The sequence below is a fragment of the Budorcas taxicolor genome, chromosome X (genome assembly GCF_023091745.1).
Source record: "Budorcas taxicolor isolate Tak-1 chromosome X, Takin1.1, whole genome shotgun sequence".
In the NCBI taxonomy this organism is placed as follows: domain Eukaryota; kingdom Metazoa; phylum Chordata; class Mammalia; order Artiodactyla; family Bovidae; genus Budorcas; species Budorcas taxicolor.
The window spans coordinates 111,618,977-111,645,616 of NC_068935.1; the positions used below are offsets into that span (position 1 = coordinate 111,618,977).

Below are 26,640 nucleotides of genomic sequence, written 5' to 3' on the forward strand. Positions count from 1 at the left end.
ATGATGTTATGCTGGCACTGGTCTGCTCCCAAAGGACATCCATCCTTGGGAGTAGGTGTGGAAGAATCCTCCAAATGTTTTTAGGACTGGTGGACTCAACTAAAATGAGCATCATGGTCATACTCCTATTAATGGACCCCTGGCATATTTATTTGTCATGTGTTTGTATATACAAAATATATATGTGTCTGTATATGTGTATTTATCAGTTCAGTTCAGTTCAGTCCCTCAGTCATGTTCACCTCTTTGCGACCCCATGAATCGCAGCACGCCAGGCCTCCCTGTCCATCACCAACTCCCAGAGTTCACTCAGATATGTGTATACATATACGTATGTACATACTTACACATGCATGGGGCTTCCCTGGTGGCTGAGATGGTAAAGAATCCACCTGCCAATGCAGGAGATGCAAGAGACATGGGTTTGATCCCTGGGTTGGGATGATTCCCTGGAGGAGGGCGTGGCAACCCACTCCAGTATCCTTGCCCAGGAAATCCCACGGACAGAGGAGCCAGGTGGGCTATAGTCCATGGGTCACAGAGTCAGACACAACTGAGTGACTAAACATGCACATGTGCACACACATACATATACATAGCCAGAAATCTGCCTTGACATTAATTACTGCTTTTCTAGCTTTTATAAGCCCTTTGGATACTTTCCCTTTGACTTATGGATATATTCACAGCAAAAAAAGATCATGGTTCTTATTTTCTTTACTACTTACCACCTCTGATAGCATAGATATTTTCTCATTGCTATTTCTAATTGAAATGTTGGTCTGGTTTATTTTTAGCATCAATTCTCTATTAACTCCATTTGGCTCTTTCAAGTTTTTTTGTTTTTGTTTTTTAAATATTGTACTATGTATGCATATTTGAAAACCAAATTACAGTAGTGAAATGGGAATATTTTTTCTTTATTTGGAAAATTATTTTAGAATAAATTGACAATTAAGTATGCCACTGTTATATTTTTAACTTATGCATTCTTTGAGATTGGTTCCAGGAAACTGAAATGTAGTTCAGTTCAGTCACTCGTTGTGTCAGACTCTTTGCAACCCCATGAACTGCAGCACGCCAGGCCTCCCTGTCCATCACCAACTCCCAGAGTCCACCCAAACCCATGTCCATTGAGTCGGTAATGCCATCCAACCATCTCATCCTCTGTCGTCCCCTTCTCCTCCTGCCCTCAATCTTTCCCAGCATCAGGGTCTTTTCAAATGACTCAGCTCTTCAAATCAGGTGGCCAAAGTGTTGCAGTTTCAGCTTCAGCATCAGTCCTTCCAATGAACACCCAGGACCAATCTCCTTTAGGATGGACTGGTTGGATCTCCCTGCAGTCCAAAGGACTCTCAAGAGTCTTCTCCAACACCACAGTTCAGAAGCATCAGTTCTTCAGCGCTCAACTCTCACATCTATACATGACCACTGGAAAAACCATAGCCTTGACTAGACAGATCTTTGTTGACAAAGTAATGTCTCTACTTTTTAATATGCTGTGTAGGTTGGTCATAACTTTCCTTCCAAGGATAAGCATCTTTTAATTTCATGGCTGCAATCACCATCTGCAGTGATTTTGGAGCCCAGAACAATAAAGTCAGCCGCTGTTTCCACTGTTTCCCCATCTATTTCCCATGAAGTGATGGGACCAGATGCCATGATCTTAGTTTTCTGATGAAAAATAACAGCTTGTATATGTTCATTAATATGGTAGATGATAACTGTTATGTGTATGGGGGGGGGGGCTCTTGTTAATTATAACTACCTTACTAACAAAAGCAGTCTTGTGGAAAGTAATAGTCCTAGTGAAACTGTGTAAGAGATAAAACAGAATTGATCTTGTAGAATCAGGCTAAGTGAAAAGTTAATTGTTTCAATTTTATTTTTATATGTATATTATTTTGTTCTCATACCAAATGTATTCTAAGACATACAGTGTCATAGTATTTATTTTTACTCATGGTGGAAAGAAAGGATTGCCCCTATTAAAAAGAGGCAATTTCATAAGCTGATCTCAAGTGGAGTATTTTGATTTGGTGAAAACAGCCTATAGAGGAAATGAGTATTTTGGCAGCCTAAGAAGCAAAATATCATATTTTTCTGTTTGGATCCCTCCCTGCATATTTGAAATTTGTATTTTAATGCTTTTGAGAAAGTAATGACACCTAAATGTATCATTGTTCACCTTGTAGATCACAATATGTTCACCTCCACCCATTTCATTCTCCCTTGGCAGAAAACAATCAAAGTTAATTTTATTACTAAATCAGGTATACTGTCTTCCCCTCATTCAGAAAGAAACCAGGAAAGACATATGACTGCATCTGCTATAATAGTTTAGGTTTTCTCCATTACAACAGCCATAAAATCATTTTACACATAGTGAAATATCTGAGACTTAAAGGACAATGATACTCAATCTACATGAAGATATCATTCTATTTGTGTGTACAAGTGAAGAAATGTACAGGAGTTATACATATTTTCCTCATTTATAATTATATATTTAAAAGAAAATGAGCATATATAGCCTTGATAGTTTAATAATATTTTGAAAACATTGCAGTTACATTTATGTCACAATTATGTATATACAATATTTATATTCATATTCTTATATATCTGGATATTATGATTATTATCATTGCCAATATTGAGTACTTACTGTGTACCTAACAAACTTTACTATATTATTCCTAATTCTTATACTAGTTCTGTGAAGTGGATCAGTTCAGTTCAGTCGCTCAGTCATGTCCAACTCGGTGACCCCATGGACTGCAGCACACCAGGCTTCCCTGTCCATCACCAACTCCTGGAGCTTGCTAAAACTCATGTCCATAAAGTTAGTGATGCCATCCAGCTATCTCATTCTCTATTGTCCCCTTCTCCTCCCACCTTCAATCTTTCGCAGCATCAGGGTCTTTTCAAGTGAGTCTGTTCTTCGCATCAGGTGGCCAAAGTATTGGAGTTTCAGCTTCAGCATCAGTCCTTCCAATGAATATTCAGGACTGATTTCCTTTAGGACAGACTGGCTGGACCTCCTTGCAGTTCAAGGGACTCTCAGGAGTCTTCTCCAACACTACAGTTCAAAAGCATCAATTCTTTGGTGCTCAGCTTTCTTTATAGTCCAACTCTCACGTCCATACATGACTACTGGAAAAATCAGAGCTTTGACTAGATGGAACTGTTTCAGCAAAGTAATGTCTCTGCTTTTTAATATGCTGTCTAGGTTGGTCATAGCTTTTCTTCCAAGGAGCAAGTGTCTTTTAATTTCATGGCTGCAATAACCATCTGCAGTGATTTTGGAGCCCAGAAAAATAAAGTCTGACACTGTTTCCACTGTTTCCCCATCTATTTCCAATGAAATGATGGGACCTGATGCCATGATCTTCATTTTCTGAATGTTGAGCTTTAAGCCAACTTTTTCATTCTCCTCTTTCACTTTCATCAAGAGGCTTTTTAGTCCTCTTCACTTTCTGCCATAAGGGTGGTGTCATCTGCATATCTGAGGTTATTGAGATTTCTCCCGGCAATCTTGATTCCAGCTTGTGCTTCTTCCAGCCCAGCATTTCTCATTATGTACTCTGCATATAAGTTAAATAAGCAGGGTGACAATATACAGCCATGATGTACTCCTTTTCCGATTTGGAACCAGTCTGTTGTTCCATGTCCAGTTTTAAATGTTGCTTCTTAACCTGCATACAAATTTCTCAAGAGGCAGATCAGGTGGTCTGGTATTCCCATCTCTTTCAGAATTTTCCACAGTTTATTGTGATCCACACAGTCAAAGGCTTTGGCATAGTCAATAAACCAGATGTTTTTCTGGAGCTCTCTTGCTTTTTCAACGATCCAACAGATGTTGGCAGTTTCATCTCTGGATCCTGTGCCTTTTTTAAATCCAGCTTGAACATCTGGAAATTCACTGATCACATACTATTGAAGACCAGCTTGGAGAATTTTGAGCATTACTTTGCTATCATGTGGAATGAGTGTAATCGTGTGGTAGTATGAACATTCTTTGGCATTGCATTTCTTTGGAATTGGAATGAAAACTGACCTTCTACAGTCCTGTGGCCACTGCTGAGTTTTCCAAGTTTGCTGGCATATTGAGTGCAGCACTTTCACAGCATCATCTTTTAAGATTTGAAATTGCTCAACTGGAATCCCATCACCTCCACTAGCTTTGTTCGTAGTGATGCTACCTAAGGCCCACTTGACTTTGCATTCCAGGATGTCTGGTTCTAGGTAAGTGATCACACCATCATGAGTATCTGGGTCATGAAGATCTTTTTTGTACAGTTCTTCCATGTATTCTTGCCACCTCTTCTTAATATCTTCTGCTTCTGTTAGGTCTATACCATTTCTGTCCTTTATTGAGCCCATCTTTGCATGAAATGTTCCCTTGGCAACTCTGATTTTCTTGAAGAAATCTCTAGTCTTTCCCATTCTATTGTTTTCCTCTATTTCTTTGCACTGATCACTGAGGAAGGCTTTCCTATCTCTCCTTGCTATTCTTTGGAACTCTGCTTTCAAATGGATGTATCTTTCCTTTTCTCCTTTGCCTTTAGCTTCCCTTCTTTTCTCAGCTATTTCACAAATGAGAATTCTAACCCAGCAAATTAAATCACTTGCTTGAGTTTACAAAGCACCATTAAACAATAAAGTAGAATTTCAAACCCATGTTTATCTCTCTTCAAATTTCATAAGTTGCATAGCTTCCCTGTTTTATGACTTGTTGTATTTTTTTAATTTTGGTTGTGCTGTGTAGCGTGTGGGATTTTATTTCCCTGACCAGAGATAGACCCCACACCCCCTGCATGGAAGCAAATTCCTACCCACTGGACAGCCAGGGAAGTCCCCTATGGCCTGTTTTATTGTTTTTTTTTAATATAAATTTATTTATTTTAATTGGATGCTAATTACTTTATAGTACTGTATTGGTTTTGCCATATATCAACATGAATCCACCATGGGTGTACACGTGTTCCCCATCCTGAACCCACCACCCACCTCCCTCCCCGTACCATCCCTCTGGGTCATCCCAGTGCACCAGCCCAAAGCATCCTGTATCCTGCATCGAACCTGGACTGGCGATTCATTTCTTATATAATATTATACATGTTTCAATGCCCCTATGGCCTATTTTAAATTGAAAGTATGTCTTCATACAAATTGTGAGACTATACTGTGGAAGATGTGTACATTTCAATTAAATGCTCACATTTTGTAAAGGAGATCCATGACTAATATATCAGGTCCTCAGAAAGAATTTTACCTTCAACTTTTTAAGAAGTTTGGATTATTTTTCTTAGACTGCTGAATCAGTTTCTGTAGCTAATTTTTCCAAAAGATCCTAATATTAAAGGTAACATTGCAGTTCACTAATAGCAAACTATTTTTGCTACTTTGAGTATTTTTACAGGGTGCTAATTATGCCAAATCAAGACATTGAGATTGCATAATTTTTAGGTTAATATTAGCATAGTCCTGCATTATTTTCTTTTTTTCAGAAGCAGTGTAGGAATAGCATACCCTGAATATTCTTCCAGCATGACATAACTGTCAAATATTGCACCCTTTTCACAGTCCTTGGTCTGTTAGGACTTTGGACTATAGCAAAGGTGTTTGTAAAAGAGAAGGGCAAACGAGATTTGTGAAATACCAGAGACATTAGTCATATCAGAGATGCTTCTACTTTTCTTTTTATAGCTACTTAAATAATCAGATGTCAAGTGTAGGTGAAGATACACCTACTTACTTGGATACTTATACATTTATCTCAGAGATATTTAGGGTATCTCTCCCTAAGCCAAAATAATATGTTTGATCAAAACCCCCATACTCCTACTATACACTTAAGTCAAGCTCTTGATTTGTGTAATACCTATATATATATATATATATATGAGGGTATGTGTGTGATTTTGTGAGTGCTTACAAATCAAAAATTCCTTATTTAAGATGACTGAAGCTTTCCCATGCAGCTTTTTCTATTTTAACCTTCTTTCCTGAAAATCTACCTACTTGTAGACAGAAGGAAGTACTATAACACTGATTTTTAGATTCCTTCCAGATATGTATGCCAATTAGAAACAAGAAAAATTGAAAAAAAAAAAAACCACTTTAGAAATCTAAAGAATTTTAAGATTTCTTTAAAAATTTCTAGAGATAACCTGAAGTGTTTGTGAGTCCTTACAAGTAATGCCATCAGCATTGATCTAACTTTATCATTATTATTTTTAAGTTATTAATGTTGTATTCTTTGATATAAGGTGAATTTCATCAATATAACTTTATTCTGAGACACCCCTCTTAAAAAAGTCATAGTTCTTAAGTAAATGTTCATCTTCAGAGTTAAATTAGACCTTGGCAAGTTTGTATAAAGTGTATTAATTGTTTAGAATGGTGTTGAGCTAGATTATGTGTATTTAAAAGTCATTCTGTGTTTTCTGTTATTAAGAGCTACATTTTACTGAAACTGTATTGACCTTTTTGAAATGGTTTATGATGTAGACTAAGATATTTTTAAGTTATAAATTCTGTATCAGTGTTATAAAATGTGCCAATTATTAAGTTGTTTTTACAATAGTACTGAAATGTTATTGCTATCGATAGCTTACAGTATGCATTCATTCTTGTCAAAGTGCTGTGTAATGCAGGCAGTATTATCCTAGCTTTTTTTATGGTGTACAGAGAGGTAAAATAGTGTACCCAAGCCTTCATGGCTCCTAAATGGAATCAAAAAGAGCCAAAGCAAATTACTAATGAACTCTTTTATTCATTCATTTAAAAATGTATTTATTTAAACACTTATTATGTGCCAGGAACTTTGCTTAGGACTAGGAATTCAAAAGTCAATGAGGTGTATTCCTTTCTCTAAAAGGTTCAGAGTCTGCTGGGAAATACAGCTCTGTAAATGCATAATTAGTACATGAAGTAGTATATTAATAGAGGTTTTTGTGCAGTGAGAGGAGTTTGTCTTAGGCAGTAACTAATTTCAGGGGAGACAGGCCTCATAGAATAAAGTGACATGGCAGAAGGGTGGCATTTTATGATAAAGCAAAAGGCCCAGGTTAAAAAGATAGTAGGAGAAAGGTTGGATTGTTATGGAAGTTTTTGAGATATTCAGTGTTTGTAAGTGTAGGATATACACCATGGACTATGTAAATCTCTATGAACATTCATGTTGGAACCAAAGAGGAAGAAGGGATAGCCACGTAGACCTAAGTCCAAGAGCAGTCAGAAACTGACTAGGGAAAAGTGAGTTGGGATATCATGAGGCAAAGTTGTTAGAGGATTTCAAGAAGGGCTATGGAAGTGGGGCTGGAAGGAAGAAGTCAAACTGAAGAGTCATTTCTGGCTTAGAATTTATAGGGTATAGAAATCTGCATGGTGAGAAAGAAAGAGAGGAGTAAAGGATAATCTCAACATTTCTAGCATGGAAATCCTTAACTAAAATTATGAGACTTAGAAGAGAAAATAAGGATTTGTAAACAAGTCATGTTTGAGGTTCACACAGAATGTTCTGGTGAGGATAATAAAAAAAAAAAAAACCAAACAGCTAGATACAGTGCTCAGGTGAGGGTTGGAACCTGGGGCTCTGTGCTAATCAGTTTATACAGGAAGGGTAGGTGAAGTACAGCCTGTGGGTCAAATCCAGCCCAACACCTGTTTTTGTAAATAGAGTTTTATTGGGATCTAACCAAACCCATATATGGCTGGTGCTGGGTTACAGTGGCAGAGCTCAATAGTTGTAATAAAGGTTGCGTGACCAACAAGGCATAAATTATTTATTTTCAAGTACTTTATAAAGTTTGCCAACCCCTGCTGTAGGTATTAGTTGAACCTTTAAGATTCAATGCCATCGTATAAGGAAATACCCAGAGAGGCGATCCAGACCCAAAGAGTTCATCTGTAGTAATTAGGTGAACTAGATTTTGTTTTGTATTTTGAGGGAAAAAATGTCCCTGTTTCCTTTGCTGCTGCTGCTGCTAAGTCGCTTAAGTTGTATCTGTCTCTGTGCGACCCCAGAGACGGCAGCCCACCAGGCTCCCACGTCCCTGGGATTCTCCAGGCAAGAACACTGAAGTGGGTTGCCATTCCCTTCTCCAATGCATGAAAGTGAAAAGTGAAAGTGACGTCGGTCGGTTGTCTCTGACCCTCAGCTTCCACGTGAATTGCAGCCTTCCGGGCTCCTCCATCCATGGGATCTTCCAGGCAAGAGTACTGGAATGGGGTGCCATTGCCTTCTCTGTCCTGTTTCCTTCAAGTAATGCAAAAGAGTCCCCTATAATTGGAAAGGGTCACTTTAAGAGTCGATATCTTAAAGAGTTCAAATAAGGTCTGTCTATTCTGTCTGTTCAGGTGGCAATAAATGGAAACATTATGAGAAACAGTTGAAATAGAATGGGTGGAATTTCAGCAGTGAAGAGAGGGAGTAGAGACCAGAGAATGAGTTCCTAAACTCCGGTGTTATAAACACTGTGAGAAACAAACTCAAAGAACTACTCCAAACTGGTGAAGCCTAAGAACCAGACTCATAACCCAGAGAGAATGAAACATAAAATAAACTGGGTGTTTCAAAATAATATGTCAATCCAGAGCTGTAAAAATGCTAGCAGTGGATATATCAAATCCAATAAAACTGAATGAGAACACTTACTTTGAAACACTGTATTTGTTTATTTCTTTGCCTAGCTCTATCAATATTTCAAATTATGAAAGTTTTATTTACAATGAGAGAATCCCCGATGGCTCAGTGGGAAAGAACCAACTTGCAATGCAGGAGATAAGGGTTCGATCCCTGGGTCGGGAAGATCCCCTGGAGGAGGAAATGGCAACCCACTCCAGTGTTCTTGCCCGGGAAATCCCATGGAAAGAGCAGCTTGGTGGACTACAGTCCATGGGGTCGCAAGGTATCAGACACGACTGAGCTACTGAGCACAATAACTGGCAGAGTTGGGGGGAGGGTGTGTGAAGTAGGATAGAAGCTTACTTTTCACAGCACACACTTTTATTTTTCCACTGTACACCATTACTTTGTTGTATTTGCATGCCTTACCTTACAAATTAAAATAGAATCCCCTGCTGAGAAATATATTCTATTTCACACTACATACAAAAATATAATGCTAGAGGATTATCCATCTGAATGGGAAAAAGCAAACTAACAAAACTTTCATAACAAAGTAAAGGAGTATATGTAAATGAATTTTGGATAATGGAGAATTTCTTAAATAGTTGTATAAAGTACTAATCATAACATAATAAACTGGCCTATATTGTATATTAATAACTTCTGTATGTCAAAAGACAACATTGAGAGAGTGAAAATGAAAGTCACAGAGTGTGAAAAAATATTTGGAACACACATATAACTAATATACTGTGTGTATCTATAATCATGAAGAAGTCCTATAAGTCTTTAAGAACAATCTGAAAGAAAACTAGAAGGTCTTAACATGTGAGAAGGGGCACAAAGAAGAATTCTGAGCTGCAGACAATGTTTTATAGCTTGATCTGGGTGCTAGTCATAGAATGATCAGTTTTAGTAAATAATGAATGTGCTTTTTCAATAATTTTATTTATTTATTTTTGAATGTGCTGGGTCTTCATTGCTGAATGGGTTTTTCTCTAGTTGTGGCGAGGGATGGCTACTCTCTAGTTGCAACGTGTGCATGGGCTTCTGGTTGCCGTGACTTCTCTTGTGGCGTATGGGCTCTCAGGCATGCAGGCTTCAGTAGTTGTGATTCCCAGGCTTTAGCGCACAGGCTCAGTTTTGTGGTGCACAGGCTTCGTTGCGTCACGGCATGTGGGATCTTCCCAGACCAGGATATGAACCCGTGTCTCTTGCATTGCTAGGTGGATTCTTTACCACTGAACCACTAGGGAAGATCACAGATGTGTTTTATGTTTCACAATAACACAAGACTTTGGCCATCTTCACAAAACAAGAAATACAAATGACCAATAAACATGGAAAAACTTGAAGGAACTTCTTGGCCAGCCCAATACTTAGTTTTTACTAAATAATTGGATTACTGGGGAAGCTGGGATCAGGAGGCGGGGGCATGGGAAGGTACTATGGTTTGGGGCAAATGACTAATTTAACTTATATTTATCAGCTCCTCTAATTTGGACCATGAGACTTTAGCCAAGATCCCTCCCACTCACCTAATCAAAGATGAAATATGTAGGAGGCAGTACTTAGCAGCCCAGTGCTGAGTTTGCAGACCTTAAGTATAAAGCCACAATGGATTATGTCAGAAGGCTACTAGGGTATTATTTATTTAAATCTATTTCATGAAATTCAGCACCACCTTAATGGCCTGAAAGTGTTAAAGTATGTCCCAAAGTACCTAAATTACTCCCTAAATGTAATTTATGCCTGAGAATAATCTGACTAACTTGATTTAGAACAGCAGGAAATAAGTTATGCTGCACAGAAATGAAGCAGCAGTGTAATTTTAAATACTGCTTGCATAGTGTATGAGAATTTTAATATTTGCAAAATTTTAAAAATCACTTGATTTATTATCCATGTGTTTATACTGACATTTTTTGTCCTTTATTTAGGCAGGTCTACATTTCCTCTTGCTGTCAGGAAAAAAAAATGCAACAACTCCCCCCCCCCCCCAGTAATAATACAGAGAGTAAAACTTACACTTATTTCCCTTAATGCTATTTGTAATATCTTTATGTGTTTCCTGTTGTAGCTGCATTTTCCTTCAGTCATGGATGTCCAGTTAATGGAATGAGAGGAATTTAGGGAGCGTAGTGAGTGACTAGAGATTAAATTTATAAATGTAACATTGTAAAACTAGCAAAATTTATATCTGTTCATTCAGGATGTTCCTTAATGGGAAAGAGTTTAATTTTATAAGTAGGCATAATAAAAAATGAAATTTTACACAGTAAATTCAAGAAGAGATTTATAGTTGGCTGTTAACAATACATGTTAAAATGCTAGAAAGTATGTTTAAAATTTTTATGTGATGCTTGAAATGGAGTTTAAAATATTATTACTCACATTAAATGTCATCACATGTAAAGTGCATGCTTTTATTCTTGAATATTTTGTTTGAGCAGAGTTACTCATTTTAACATTAATTTTAATAATAAAATTAAATCAACTTTACTGTTTGCAAAGTTTTAGCAGTTGCAGACTACTGAATGCTCTATATTCAGATATTTACAAAGTGACAGTATAAGTATTGCTGTGGCCAAAAAGTTTGTTTGGATATTTCTGAATGATTTTAAGGACAAACCCGGATACCCTTTTTGGCCAACCTAGTGGTTCATGTCAAGTCTTTAAGTATGCAAAGATTCAGCTTGCAGGAGTTGAATGAAAATGGAGTAAAGGGAAAGAGGGCATTTCAGGAACACTGGACTAATGTACAGAGTCACGAAATCCTGAGACAGTAGGGCATGGGGGGAAGGGGGAACTGCAGAGAGTCCTTGGTGGCTAGCAATTTCATCCTGCCCCATTTCTGTGGACCTGGAACACAAATGTAAGTAGAGAAGCCTGAGTGTTTCCCTTATGTTCATATCTCCAACTTTGTCTTGCAGCCCTAAGAGGTACCATGATCAACTGTGTGGGCCCTGATGGTTTTCTTCTCTTGGAGAAACTAGATGATAGATAAACTGTGAAGAAGCAGAGGGGTTGGGTGGGAGGAGACTTTGTGGAATCTTCTGGAAGATGGTCACTGCCAGTGCAGTGAGTGGTGGAGGGACACATCTGCAGCAGCCTAGAAGGAAGAGTATTTATAGCCCAGATGTTGAAGAAATAATCACCTTCCAGTAAATAAAAGCATTGGCAAGAGGGTAAATCTGGTGGTTGGGTAATAGAAAAAAGCAAAGTAGGAAGTGGGCTGATGACTGTAACAGAGGTGGAAAATGACCAAATAACAACTCCTCTGTGGTCTGGTTAGCCTTGGTCTGTTTCTCAAACTATAGTGTATAAAGATGGAGATGGTAGTTGTTAGCATGTGAGACTGTCTGTTAAAAACTATTGTACTTAGCGAAGTAAGTCACACAGAGAAAGATGTTATCTATGTTAGCACTCTATGTTCTCTCTTATATGTGGAATCTAAAAAATTAAAAGAATGTATATAAAAAAACAGAAACAGAATCACAGATTCAAAGAATATACTAGTGGTTAACTATGGGGAGACCAAGGGGGAGGGGCAGAATAAGGGCATGGCATTGAGACGCAAACTGCTATGTATAAAATAAATAAACAACAAGGATATAGTGTACAGCATAAGGAATACAGCCATTATTTAAAAGATAGCCATAACTTTTTTTTAAAATTTTTACTAGATTTTTTAAAATTTTAATTTATTTTAATTGGAGGGTAATAACTTTACAATATTGTATTGGTTTCGCCATTCATTGACATGAATCCGCCATGGGTGTACATGTGTTCCCCATCCTGAACACCCCCCACCACCTCCCTCCCCATCCCATCCCTCTGGGTCATCCCAGTGCACCAGCCCCAAGCATCCTGTATCATGCATCGAACCTGGACTGGCGGTTCATTTCACATATGATAATATACATATTTCAGTGCCATTCTCCCAAGCCATCTCACCCTTGCCCTCTCCCACAGAGTCCAAAAGGCTGTTCTATACATCTGTGTCTCTTTTGCTGTCTTGCATACAGGGTTACCGTTACCATCTTTCTAAATTCCATATATAGGCGTTACTATACTGTATTGGTGTTTTTCTTTCTGGCTTACTTCACTCTGTATAATAGGCTCCAGTTTCATCCACCTCATTAGAATTGATTCAAATGTATTCTTTTTAATGGCTGAGTAATATTCCATTGTGTGTATGTACCACAGCTTTCTTATCCATTCGTCTGCTGATGGACATCTAGGTTGCTTCCATGTCCTGGCTATTATAAACAGTGCTGCAATGAACATTGGGGTACATGTGTCTGTTTCAATTGTGGGTTCCTCTGTGTGTATGCCCAGCCATAAGTTTAAATGGAGAATAGTCTGCAAAACTATTGAGTCACTATTGTACACCTGAAACTGATATGATATTGTAAATCACCTGTACTTTCAATTTAAAATAAATTTTACTTATTGTATTTTTCTGAATATTCAAAGTATGAAGTGTGCATTGCAGGAAAACTTAACAATATTAATATATATATATAATGAAAATTAAAATCAGCTACAGCCTCACCAAGATGATACAATATCAACTATGACTCACTGTATTTTAGATTCTCATTTAACAGCTCTCTGACTCCAGTGATTCAAGTTCCCATAACACATACACAATGTACAGTTCTTTTTTATAGGGAATACATTCTTCAGATGTATTCTTAAGTCATGTTTTGCATATTAGCACTGAAAATATATGAAAACGAAGTTATTATTAACCATGCAAATATTTCCAAGATCATTTTGTGGCTGATGGATATAAAACATTTGATCAACTATAAAATGCCATTATTTATTAAAGATATAATTATTTTATAAATTTATTTTTAGTAGAAGGATAATTGCTTTATAATGCTGTATTAGTTTCTGCCATACATCAACAGGAATCAGCCACAGGTGTACATATGTCCCCTCCCTCCTGAACTTCCCTCCCACCTCCCACCATTTACCACCCGTCTAAGTTGTTACAGAGCCCAGGTTTAAGTTCCCTGAGTCACACAGCAAATTCCCATTGGCTCTCTCTTTTACATATGGTAGTGTATATGTTCTCCATTTGTCCCACTCTCTCCTTCCTCCCCGCCTGCCTGTGTCCATAAGTCTGTTCTCTATGTCTACATCTCCATTATTTGTAGGCTAGTGATAGAGACTATCTCTTTTGGCTATTATTAGCTGCCTTTTTATGCTACCAGATATTTTTAAGGTGAAAATACAGTTAATCATTAAATGTAATACCTGATAGAATGCATGATAGAATACATGTAGATATATAATTAAACATTGGAAGAAAATAAGAAAAATAGAGAAAAAAAAAGCCTTACAACTATCACTTTGAATTGTTTAATTTGGGGAAAATTCCTCTTGAAAAAAGGAAATCCCAGAAAATTTAATGTAAGGTGCTAAAAGACACCACTGGAACCAGAGAGATCTGAGTTAGAATTCCAGGTCTGCCATTTAATATCTATTTACCTTTTGGTAACTTACTCAGCATCTCACCTTTCTCCAGTGAAAAATGGGAATAATAATTGGTATGTTGCAGAGAGTGTTGCAGGAGTTAATGGAATGGGATATATAAATCCACAGACCCCAGTACTTGGTTTATAATGTGAAATCCATTCCTTTCCTAGTAAAACAATAGGGAATTGTGACACTATTTGGATTCTAAAATTACTTAAATTTCCTAAGAGGAGGTAGAGATCTGAGAAGATCCTCAAGATATTCAAAACTAATCCGTTGCATCTTAAGAATAGATCTCAGAGAACTGTACAGACAGCTGTACTGTGAGGTCACTCAATAAGCAGGAATTTTCAGGATGGCTTTTGTTTCATGCTGGCAAATGCCTGTTTGGACAGGCCCTGGCAGACCCAGTAGATCATGAGCCCACAGACTTTAAAACTTGCGCTGTATAGTATTTTTCAACTTGTCAGTACATTAGAATCATCTGGGTGCTTTTAAAAGTACCAATGTCAGGGTCCCACCTCCAAAGATACTGGTGTAATTGTTCTAGATTGGGGACCCCAAATCAGTGTTTTATTGCTATTTTTTAATTTTATAATGGCCTATGAAAAGACTCTGATGCTGGGAGGGATTGGGGGCAGGAGGAGAAGGGGACGACAGAGGATGAGATGGCTGGATGGCATCACTGACTCGATGGACGTGAGTCTGAGTGAACTCCGGGAGTTGGTGATGGACAGGGAGGCCTGGCATGCTGCGATTCATGGGTCGCAAAGAGTTGGACACAACTGAGCGACTGAACTGAACTGACTTACTGATGTGATTTTTATGTGCAAGCCTCTTAACGTAAACATAAAGCCTTGACTCATATAAATTCTGGCTCAGTCTCTTCTGTGACCAGAAATGACCAAATATTTCCTTCTTAATATTCTTTTCATGTGAGATGTTGACACATTACCTTTCACAAAATTCTTCAGCATCACAATTTAAAATGCTAGTGGATACAGTGGAACTAGAAGGAGAAAGGAAGACTAGTATACCAGTTAACTGGTGGATTTCTCACATCTAAGCCAATGTAGAAGTTACAGCTGTCATCCTGAGCGCTTGAAGATCTTAATGAGCACACACTTTTAGCTCCAGATATGACTGAAATTGACAGACATTATGAGCTAATTTTTGATCCAAAAAATCTTTTGAAATTTAGTATCTAGCTTCAAAATAATTTATTAGATATTAATGTACTTTAAAATTTCTGAAGTTTTATTAAAAATTAAGTATTCTTATAGGGAAGAAAACACTAATATTCCACAATAATTGTCTCTATTTTTGTCTCAGTCACAAAGTGTATTCATTTTAAAGGGAAATGGCAACCTTTTATCAAATATTTTAATTCATCCTATATTCAATATTAGTTATTTATGTTAACTGAAACTGACATATACAAATGTGAGAAACTATCAAAATAATAGCTTTATTAATGTAATAACATATATTCTATGTCCATATAATCCATTTATTTTTCTTGATCCCTAATTTTTATTTCTAGGCAATTTGACAGATCCGTTGAAAAATGGCGGCGGTTTCATTATGATATGAAGATATTTAATCAATGGCTAACAGAAGCTGAACACTTTCTCAAAAAGACACAAATTCCTGAGAACTGGGAACATGCCAAATATAAATGGTATCTTAAGGTAAGTTTTTGAAATCTCTTTTTTTCAGACTGTTTTTATCTCTACCACAACATCACGACTGCTTAACTTCTTTAAGTTCAGGTTGTGAAGGATGATGGAAATTTATAATCCCTGACTTTTGTTGTCAGCACCGCACATGCTAGAACTTGTCATGATGATCATTTTGGAACGTTTTGTGTCAGGATGAGAGTCTAGGCATAACCGGTTTATCTGAGGAAGTGCAAAGTGTAATTGAATCTTGAATACAGAGAAGCATCTTGCAGCAGGGTGTCCTGTGGCTTTAGGGCAGTGTGTGTTTTTGCCTTATGTTGGACTTTGTCCAGGAGGAGAACTTGTGGTGTACTTAGCAATAATGTAGTCACTAGAAATATCCATCATTATAAAATTACAGTTCTGTTTCCCTAAAGACAGTCTGTGGTGATGTAGCAATATTCCTATATATTCTACTGACAAAATTTCTTCTGAGATAGGCCAGAGGCCAAAACAATACAGTAAATTGGCAGTACTTATTGACGGTTTTATGGGTTTTGTTAATGGAAATGCAACATATGGATTATAACCATCGTACAGTTTAATTTCAACTGGCAGTGTCTTTTGATTATGTAGATAAAGTGGATTGTGGAGGTTATAATTTAGGTTATAAAGTATATGGCTTAAGTATAAGAAATACTGGGTTCACTACACCAAATCTTAGGTACTTTTGCAATATTTTTTAGTTCAAATTGTTCAGGTAGCAATTTTCAGTCAAGGAGATTTGAACTGTGACCAGTTTTTGAATGCCAGAAAATATTGATTAAGACAGATGAAAGCAAAGAAAAGGGTAATACATTAAATAGTCCAGGCATTTCAAAATGCTGGTTTCATAAAAGTAATATCATCAACTTAACAATTCTCCTTTTTCAAATATTTTTGCATAGAAAAGATGCCTTCTGATATTAAGAAAGTAACCATTTATACACCCCCTATATATGTGTAAGCTATGTTAATGTAGAAAGTTAATACTGTAAAATTTTGTGTAATTATGTTTATATCAATCAAATCTTTATACTCATCAGCATTACCATTGCAGATAGAGGAAATTCATCGATTTCTAATCTGACATCATACAGAAAATGTATTTTTAATAGCACTAAAGTGAATTTTGAGCCAATGTAGCATCACCAGGTCTCTGACTTAAAGAAAGAAATATAAGGCATTCTTGGGGAGATTTATAATCCTCTTACCATTTTGAAAGATGTCTGTCACAAGGTAGTTATACATATTAATCTGTTATGTTATAAAAATAATATATACTCATTATAAAAAATGAGGCACTGTAGAGGTGTATTGTAAATAAATATATACCCACCTACTACTCCACAGAGAGTGGTTGTTTTGGTATGGATATTGGTATATATTTCAGCTTGTCATCTCACTCAGCAATGGATACAGAAGGTTTATTAGGGAGTGTTTTGGGGAATTGAGCAATTGATTTATGATATTCCTTGGTATAGTTTTCTTCATGTTTCTTATTCTTGTGGTCTGTTAAGCTTCTTGGATCTGTGTGTTCATAGTTTTAATCAAATTTAGAAATTTTAAAGGTGTTACTTAAAAATTATATTTTTCTGCACCTTGCCCTTTCCAGGGACTCTGATCGCATATATTATGCCACTCACTGATGTTCTGTTCTTTTTATTTTCAGTCTTATTTTCTCTGTAATTCATTTTTAAAAATTCCTATTGTCAAATGGACCAATCTATTTTTTTTTAGCTTATCTAGTCTGTGGTTTATCTCATCTTGTGTATAACTTTAACCTCAGACACTGTTGTCTTGTGTGATTCAATACGTTGCTGAAATGTGATATAAGAATTTTACCATTTTCCGTGTTAATATCTTAACAGACCTCAACATTCAATCTTTACCTTCTGGAAAATACGGAATACAGTTACAATAACAGTTATAATGTTTCTTGTCTACCAGTACTATCATCTCTGTCTATTTTGGGTCAATTCCAATTATTTTTTCTCCCTTCTATGAGTGTTATTTTCCTGCTTCTTTGGATGACTGGTAATTTTTGATTAGATACCAGATGTGAATTTTAACTTGTTGAGTGCTTGATATATTTGTTCAGATAAATATTGTTGACCTTTGTACTGAAACTTAGTTATGTTTGCTTGGAAATAGTTTGATCTTTGGAGTGTATTACTTGTATACTTTGAGTTTTGAGCAGAACAACCTAAAATCTAGGGCTAAATTTTCCCCACTACTGAAGCAAAACCCATCTGAATACTCGCTCTGATGTTCCTGTATGATGTTTTCCACTGTGTCTGGCAGGAACGGGTACTCTCCCAGCCATATGTGAGCTCTGGTGATTGTTTGCTTTAATTACTGTGTATAGTTCTTTCCCTTGACATTGGTAGTTTCTTGTTGTCGGGCTTCCTGGTAGCTCAGTTGGTAAAGAATCCACCTGCAATGCAGGAGACCCCAGTTTGATTCCTGGGTCGGGAAGATCTGCTGGAGAAGGGATAGGCTACCTTCTCCAGTATTCTTATGCTTCCCTTGCAGCTCAACTGGTAAATAATCTGCCTGCAATGCAAGAGACCTGGATTTGATCTCTGGGTTAGAAAGATCCCCTGGAGAAGGGAAAGTCTGCCCACTCCAGTATTCCAGCCTAGAGAAATCCATGGACTCTATAGTCCATGGGGTCGCAAAGAGTTGGACACAACTAAGTGACTTGCACTTTCATTTTCACTTGTCATATGGGAACTGGTTAGGATTTAACTGGAAACTGGAAGGGTGCTTTGTTTATTCTCTGTATATCTGTCTCCTCTCTGATGCTCTGCCCTGTGACTCTAGCCACTTTGGTTTCCTTCGATACCCAGCTTCATCTCCTCATCTAAAGAAGATCCCCTGGTTTTCTGCCCTTGTCCTTTGTCATAGCTTGGAACTCTATTCAGAGAGTAAGCTGGGGCACCTGTAGGGGTCACCTCATTTGTTCTCATTTGTTTCTAATTTCTCAGAGATGATTGATTTTAATTACCCAGTGTCCAGTGTCTTTTAAAAAGTACTGTTTTATACATTTTGTTCATTTTTTAAAATTTTTAGCCAAGAAGTTAGATCTAGTGTAGGCCAGAGGCAGAAGTCCAAAACAATTTTAATGTCATTTGATGTTTTATTATGTTTGCTTCTATACAATCTTGCATGCATGCATGCTAAGTTGCTTCAGTCATGTCCAACTCTTTGTGACCCTTTGGACTGTAGCCCTCCAGGCTCCTCTGTCCATGTAATTCTCCAGGCAAGAATACTGGAGTGGGTTGCCATGCCCTCCTCCAAGGGATCTTTCTGAGCCAGGGACCCAACTTGGGTCTCCTGCATTGTTGGCAGATTCTTCACCACTGAACCACTGGGGAAGCCCTCTATACAGTCTTAAAGCTATTCAATATATAATAATTCTAATTGCCTTGAGAATGGACTAAAGGTCTCTACTTCTTCACAGTGGCATTTAGATGTAAGTGAATATTTCATCAGAACTTTGTTTCCTTCAATTGGATAATTGTTTTTAAAATTATTTTAGTCTGTTTTTTTTTACTCATTCATTGGTGGCTCAGACAGTAAAGAAACTGCCTGCAATATAGGAGTGCTTGGTTCGATCCCTGGGTTGGGAAGATTCACTGGAGGAGGGCATAGCGACCCACTCCAGTATTCTTGCCTGGAGAATCCCCGTGGACAGAGGAGCCTGGTGAGCTGTAGTCACATGAGGTCGAAAAGAACTGGACACGACTGAGAGATTAAGCATATCACACAGTACATACATAAAGTATAAAAGGAACTTCTTTTATACTTGGAAAAAGTTTTTCTAGCTAAGGAACTGAATAACACAAATCTTCTAAACAGTTACAGTGTCCTTTCCCCCTCCCCCTGTGATTAAGAAGGTCCAAAATCATGCATATACACTTGTGTATACCTGCACAGACACACATACATTCAAGAAACCTGAGGTTATCTTTCTAGTCTGTTAAGTCTTAGAAAAGGGTCCAGAAAGACACTATCAGGCATATCCATTGAGAAGACAAATGAAATCTGGTAATTTCAGTTCTCTTGGTCATTATCATTATTGATTAACTAACAATGAATTATCCTTGTTGTTGTTTAGTAGCTCAGTCATGTCCTACCCTCTTGTGACCCCATGGACCGTAACCCACCAGGCTCCTCTGTTCATAGGATTCTCCAGGCAAGAATGCTGGAGTGGGTGGACACTTCCTACACCATGGTGTCTTCCTGACCCAGGGATTGAACCTGCATCTCCTGCATTGGCAGGCGGATTCTTTATCACTGAGCCACCAGGGAAACCCAACAATGAATAAGAGGATCTAAGTTTTTGATGAGGGATTATTTTAGGAAACAAAATGTAGATGCTACAGATTGGCAGCAGATAGATTTGTTGCCCTGAACTTGTAATAGTTACTTTGAGGAATATCAACCAAGTAGGCCATGTACTAAACAGATATTTACGAGGGTACACTGATGTTTAAAACCTCATGTGTATGAGTTTCAGCAAATGTGTCTGTGCTATGCTTAGTTGCTCAATTGTGTCCAACTCTTTGCGACCCCATGGACTGCAGCCCGCCAGGCTCCTTTGTAGGTGGGAATTCTCCAGGCAAGAATACTGGAGTGGGTTGCCAGGAGTGGGTTGCCATGACCTCCTGCAGGGGATATTCCCATCCCACATATTGAACCCAGGTCTCCCTCATTGTAGGTGGATTCTTTACCATGTGAGCCACCAAGGAAGCCCATATATCATGTCTAGATAGGAAATAAAATGATAAATCATCACACGTTATGAGCTTGTCTGTATATACTTCTATTAAGTTGCATTTTATTTCTATTTTTAATTTAAAAAAGATAAACCCTACTGACATTTGGTGTTATTATTCAAAATAAAGTTGCTACCAATAGTGTAAAGAAAAGATTGCCTGGCTCCATGCAACTCAGCTATTTTTTCCCCATCACAACTGAATGATAAAATTAAGTATATTAATTAATATTTTTCAAGATATTCTAAAAATGTCATGCAGCATGGGAAATCTTTTAAAAATATCACATTTTTATATGAGAAAATATCAATCATGTGATATGCCACTAAAATTGGTCTGTTAATAAGCTCACTTAGTTATTTGTATATGTCTTAAATATTCATTCAACAAGCAGTGATTGAGTGCATATACAGAATTTTATCATCCACAAAATAGTGACATGCCACATTAGCTTATAGTAGAAGTTCTGAGGATTGTTAGAAGCCATATTCAAAAAGTGTGGGTTCAAATTACAGCTCCTTTAATAGCTACAGAATCCTGTAAAGTGTCTTAACTCTCTACATCTGTTTTGTTCTAAATAATAATAAAAATGAGATGTGCATAAAGTACTTAAAATTTCATTCTCCACAAAATAATTAGTCATTACACATTAGTCTAACTAGTTATACTTCCTAAGTGATTAACCTGTATCTATGAGAACAGGCTGGAGAAGGAAATGGCAACCCACTTCAGTGTTCTTGCCTTGAAAATCCCATGGACGGAGGAGTCTGGTAGGTTACAGTCCATGGGGTCACAAAGAGTCGGACACGACTAAGCTTTCACCTTCTTTCTTTCTATGAGAACAGACGTGCTTTTACTAAATTGCTATCCCGAAACATCTGAAATACAGATTAAATAACCAGGTATTTTCAATAATGCTTATTTTTATGTCTTATTACATTTTCTCAAAGTATAACTCTTGGATTAAAAAGTGAGGATAATTCCACTTCAACCAACAAATCTTTCTCAGAAAGCTGGCATGTTTACCTCCTTTTAGAACTAACAAGAGTAAATGTTAATGAGAGTTTTCAAAGGGAAAGCTAAGCACCATGAAGGAAAGTTACCAAAATAATGTCAACTCATCTAGTGATGGAGTGAATTGGTGAGCCAACAAGTACATTGAGTGAAAACAGAAAAGTGAAAATCATAACATGCTAACATTTAGCTCTACATGTTCTTCTAGAGTAGAAAGAAATGAGTTTTAAAGCATGGGTTGTTATTTTAATGGAGTTGAAAATTCTAGAAGTTGGCAGTAGAACTAATAAAAATCAAAATTAGATTGAGTATTTTAAAAGGTGGGCTACCTTTCTACTAGTGGATATGAAGCCTGTTGATTTGATTAGATAGTGCTACTTAGTGAACCGTATTAAAAGTTAACAGTCCTTTATAAAAACATTACCATGAGCTAGCAGGAGACCTTGAAATCTTAAATTCCATTTGAAATTCACTTCAGGAAGTAAACAGAAGTAGGATTATTTAGATAAAACTTTTTCAGCTTTAAATTAGTGAATGGTAAGCATAGGGAATAAAGCAGCAATGTGTTATTGTGGCATTAGTTATCTACTGTTTTTAGGCAAAATATCTTCTTAAACTTAGTCTTCTAGTATATCTTTCAACATTACTACTGTGTTTCATTCCTTCATAATATACATTGTATAATAGAAGTACAATATATTTTTATGTATTGCTGTAAATAAATACAGTTAAAAACTTAGCTTTGTAACATAATGATACACTTTAATTCATGCTGATTATAGATACTTAAACAACATGGATTAAGTATGTCATATCATAATGTTTATGTTCACCATCAAATCTCAAAATAATAGTTTAAATTAATTGTCTAGTTAAGAAAAATGTACTTTTTTCTTTTCTCAAATTAGAAATTTGCATGGAGAATGAAAAATTACATATAAATTATATAGTTATAATATTACTGTGATCTCTCAGATGAGGAAATAAATCAAGGGGAAAGGCACTAGCTTCTTGGAGTTGGCAAAGGGAAGGCAAAGAAAGAAGCATATAAAAGAGAGTCATAGACAATTTTAGTTGCTCTTCAGCTCTGCCTTACATTGGCTATTTGTGATGGAGGAAGATTCCAAAGCACTTTGTAAAGGACCCAGTTCTTACAAGTTTAGATTCCAAGAATACATTGGAGCTGGATAACTCCTGCTCCAACATTTGAGACAAGTGAGTTCGTTAAAAAAAAAAAAAAAAAAAAAAAAAGCTATCTTCCTCTTAAAGGATATACCTAGACTTTGTAATTGTCTTCACCTCGCTTTCTGAGCTTACAGCCTAGAAAGCCCTCAAGTGGCAGACACCATCATTGAAAAATCACTGGCTTGCCCAAAAACAAAGAATGTTGAATAAATTTGCATAGGTCACTGACACTATCTGCTATAGTGAATTTTTGTATTTTTATTTGGATATATTTAATACCTAATTAGTAAGGTACTCCCCCAAAGGACTCTACTGGAGATAACTGACTTTGAAATATGGAGTAAATCAAAGGCTATCTAGAAAAAAGGCATATGGTGTAAAAGACCAAATTGAATACAAGCATGTTTTCTGTAGAGTTGGTTTTTATAGTGCTGATTTTACCAGCTGGCTGGTGAGTTTGAGGGCTTCTTAACAGTTACACTGCTGGGACTCAAATGCTGATAGAGACTTTGATGGAAAAAAATCATTTGAGTAAAAATTTCTGCCATCTGTTGCCCTTCATTAGGAACCCAGTGTTAAGAATAATTCATACAATTGCTGGCCCTTTATATTTCCCCAGCAGTAATAAAATTTCATAAAACTGTGTTTGGTGGTCTCAAAGCTCCCCTGGTTTCTGTAACTGGAGGATGCACACTAACATAAGGGAATCAACATGAAAATTTGCTGCAAAGATAATTTGTCTCTAGTCCCTTGCTTTAGAGTTACAGTGATGTATAAGTATGGGAATGCATCTTAAAATAAGCTTTCCAATGTTATTAGCTGGTAGAGGCATGAGAATTCAGTCTCTTAATACAGTTAAACAGTTGGGCACTTCATTCTTACGTAAATATTGTTTGCCTTTTATTGCTGCTTAGAAACTCCTCTGTAACTTCTTGGCTCCTATGCATCTTTTCAGAAGTAGTAACAGATTTATAGGGAGTTTAGCAAAGGACGGAAAGTCAGAGAGGGGCCTAAGTTGTTGCCTATCAAATGTCTTTTGTAAAATAAGTATATTAAAATAATCGGATAATCTCAATGGCTTGTTCTTCAAGTTCTGTTGTGCAGCATGGTATGTTTAAGATGAAAAATTGCTATACATTATGGAAAAGAAATAAGAACTGAAACTATAAGTTACTGTAATAGCCATAGCAGTAAAGAGCCGCTTAAAATGCATGGAAACACATCATCCCCAAGGGATCCCCATTCTTACAGTAAGAAATTATCAGGAGAGTAAGAATCTATGAAAAATACGTAAATAAAGTGAACCATACTAATTGCAAACTCCAAACTGGGGGGAGAAAACCCTGCTCACATCAACATAGAAGAATTGTGAGACAGAAATTATTTAATGAAAAATAAGATTAATGCTGCTGCTGCTGCTGCTAAGTCACTTCAGTCATGTCTGACTCTGTGTGACCCCACAGACGGCAGCCCACCAGGTTCTGCCGTCCCTGGGACTCTCCAGGCAAGAACACTGGAGTGGGTTGCCATTTCTTTCTCCAATGCGTGAAAAGTGAAAGTGAAGTCGCTCAGTAAGTGTCCGACTCTTCGTGACCCCGTGGACTGCAGCCCACCAGGCTCCTCCGTCCATGGGATTTTCCATGCAAGAGTACTGGAGTGGGGTGCCATTTGGTAAGTTTTATGTACAATACTTTGCAAAGAGGATGTTCTAGCCACTCTGATCTCATTGCTGTCTCTCCTCACATACCTTCTTCCTATTCCTTCTAACGCTAGTTCCTTCCATTAAATTTGTTTTCCTTTTTGCTAGAAGTTCTACCCTATCCCTAGTCTTTATCCCCTGTGTCCTAATTCCCTCTGAGGACTTTTGTAACTTCTCTTTACTTACATATATCTGTGTTCTGATGTTATCTTCTCAGGTATGCTTTTTAATAAATTCTCCTATTTTAAAAAGGCCACATACACACAGGCTTAATTTATCTCCAAATTATCCTGCTTCAGTTTCATCATAACACTGTCATTTTTGAAATTTTAATATATGCACGTTTATTTTCTCTAGTTCCTACCAGAATGCAAATCTTGCAGGGACCTTGTGTTTCATGGTTCCCCATATACCCTCAGTACCTAGAACAATCTTTTCATACATGTAACATATTATATTCACCATAATGAATAACTGGATAAATGAATTATATTTTCATCATATTATTTGCCTAAACAAACTATCCCCAAACTTGTCCTTTCTGCCATTTTTACCCCATCTTCTATGCATGAAAATCTTCCTTTCATGGAGCCACCCTCTCTTCTTTGTACAGAATACTTGAAACACTCATATTTGCTGAAAGTTTAACAATATGATGGCTTCTATTCTCTGATCCTTTGAGTATATCATAAATATCAAAATTCATTCAATGAACATTTAGTGTCAGCCTACTGTGTGCAAGGGAGGCACTTGGCTTGTGACTAGGGATACAAACTTGACCAAGTGTCCCCTTTCCCTTAGTAAGCTCACAGCCTCATGTGTTCAGCACATAAAGTTCAATTCAGTCACTTGGTTGTGTCCCACTCTTTGCAACCCCATGGACTACAGCACACCAGGCAGGCCTCCCTGTCCATCACCAACTCCCGGAGCTTACTCAAACTCATGTTTATCGAGTCAGTGATGCCATCCAACCATCTCGTCCTCTGTTGTCACCTTCTCCCCCTGCCTTCAATCTTTCCCAGCATCAGGGTCTTTTCCAAGGAGTAAATTCTTCACATCAGGTGGCCAAAGTATTGGATGTTTCAGCTTCAGCATCAGCATATGAAGGCCAAGGTAGAAATGCATGACAACATGTTAACACTGGAGCCAGTGTAGCAAAATAAGTGTTTTTTTACAGCAGTTAAGTATTTCTTACCTAGGTAGCGCAAGTGGTAAAGAATCCACCAGCCAATGCAAGAGACATAGAGGCATATTTGATCCCTGGGTTGAAAGGAACCCCTCGAGAAAGAAATGGCAACCCACTCCAGTATTCTTGCCTGGAAAATCCCATGGACAGAGAAGCCTGGTGGGCTACGGTCCATGGAGTCGCAGAGAGTCAGACATGTCACTCCCCTGTAACACTGCTGGGATTCCCAAAGTCAGCTGGGAGAAGATTTTAGGAAACAGAAAAGAGCAATATGGTGAAAGGCAGCGTGAGGAGAGAGCGCTCTCTGAACAAGTCATACAAAGAGACTGAGAAAATGTTCTGACATGAGCTGTAAATTTTGAACGATGATAAAATTGACAAATTATAGTACAAGAGGCCTGTTCACAGATGAGTTGGTTCAGGATGAACTATTCATCAAGCTGAATAGCAAGTATCTAGTCATAAGAATGGTGAATCTTCCTACTGTAGAATCAAATTATAGGTACAAGCCAGAGATCAGGGTTGTTTGCAAACATCATAGTTAACAAATTTTAAAATCCTTGTTCTTTTGTGAAGCTAGAGTTGACAGCACTTTACTGGCAGTAAACTTGTATTAGGCTATTCTGATCAAAACTAGTAAGGAGGAAAGATTCAGGGACATGAGTGAGTGAAAGTAGAGAAGTCTAATATGAGTGCATATCAGACCACGTGGTGGCATATTTCCCCTTGAGATTTTATTGGCTTACAATTGCTTTCTATTTGTCAATAAATAATTTTACTTTATAGCTTTAGAGTCCTCGAAGTTTTAGTGCCCTGCTTGTCCTAGATATAGTCATTCATTTTACTTAATTGGATTCATTTTGAGGAATAATTCAACCTGAAACAAACTAATATTCCTACCATAGGCTCTAGAACTCCATGTGGAACACTGAACTGATCAT

The 26,640-nt window shown here is 37.2% G+C and overlaps 1 protein-coding gene across 1 annotated transcript in view; it reads left to right on the forward strand.

Annotated features, from left to right (window-relative positions):
- DMD (dystrophin) overlaps positions 1-26,640 on the forward strand; it is a 2,235,978-nt gene that overhangs the window by 1,022,135 nt on the left and 1,187,203 nt on the right. The window contains exon 44 of the mRNA XM_052663429.1: positions 15,675-15,822. Within this exon, the coding sequence (XP_052519389.1) occupies positions 15,675-15,822 (148 nt within the window). The remainder of the gene's footprint in view (positions 1-15,674; positions 15,823-26,640) is intronic.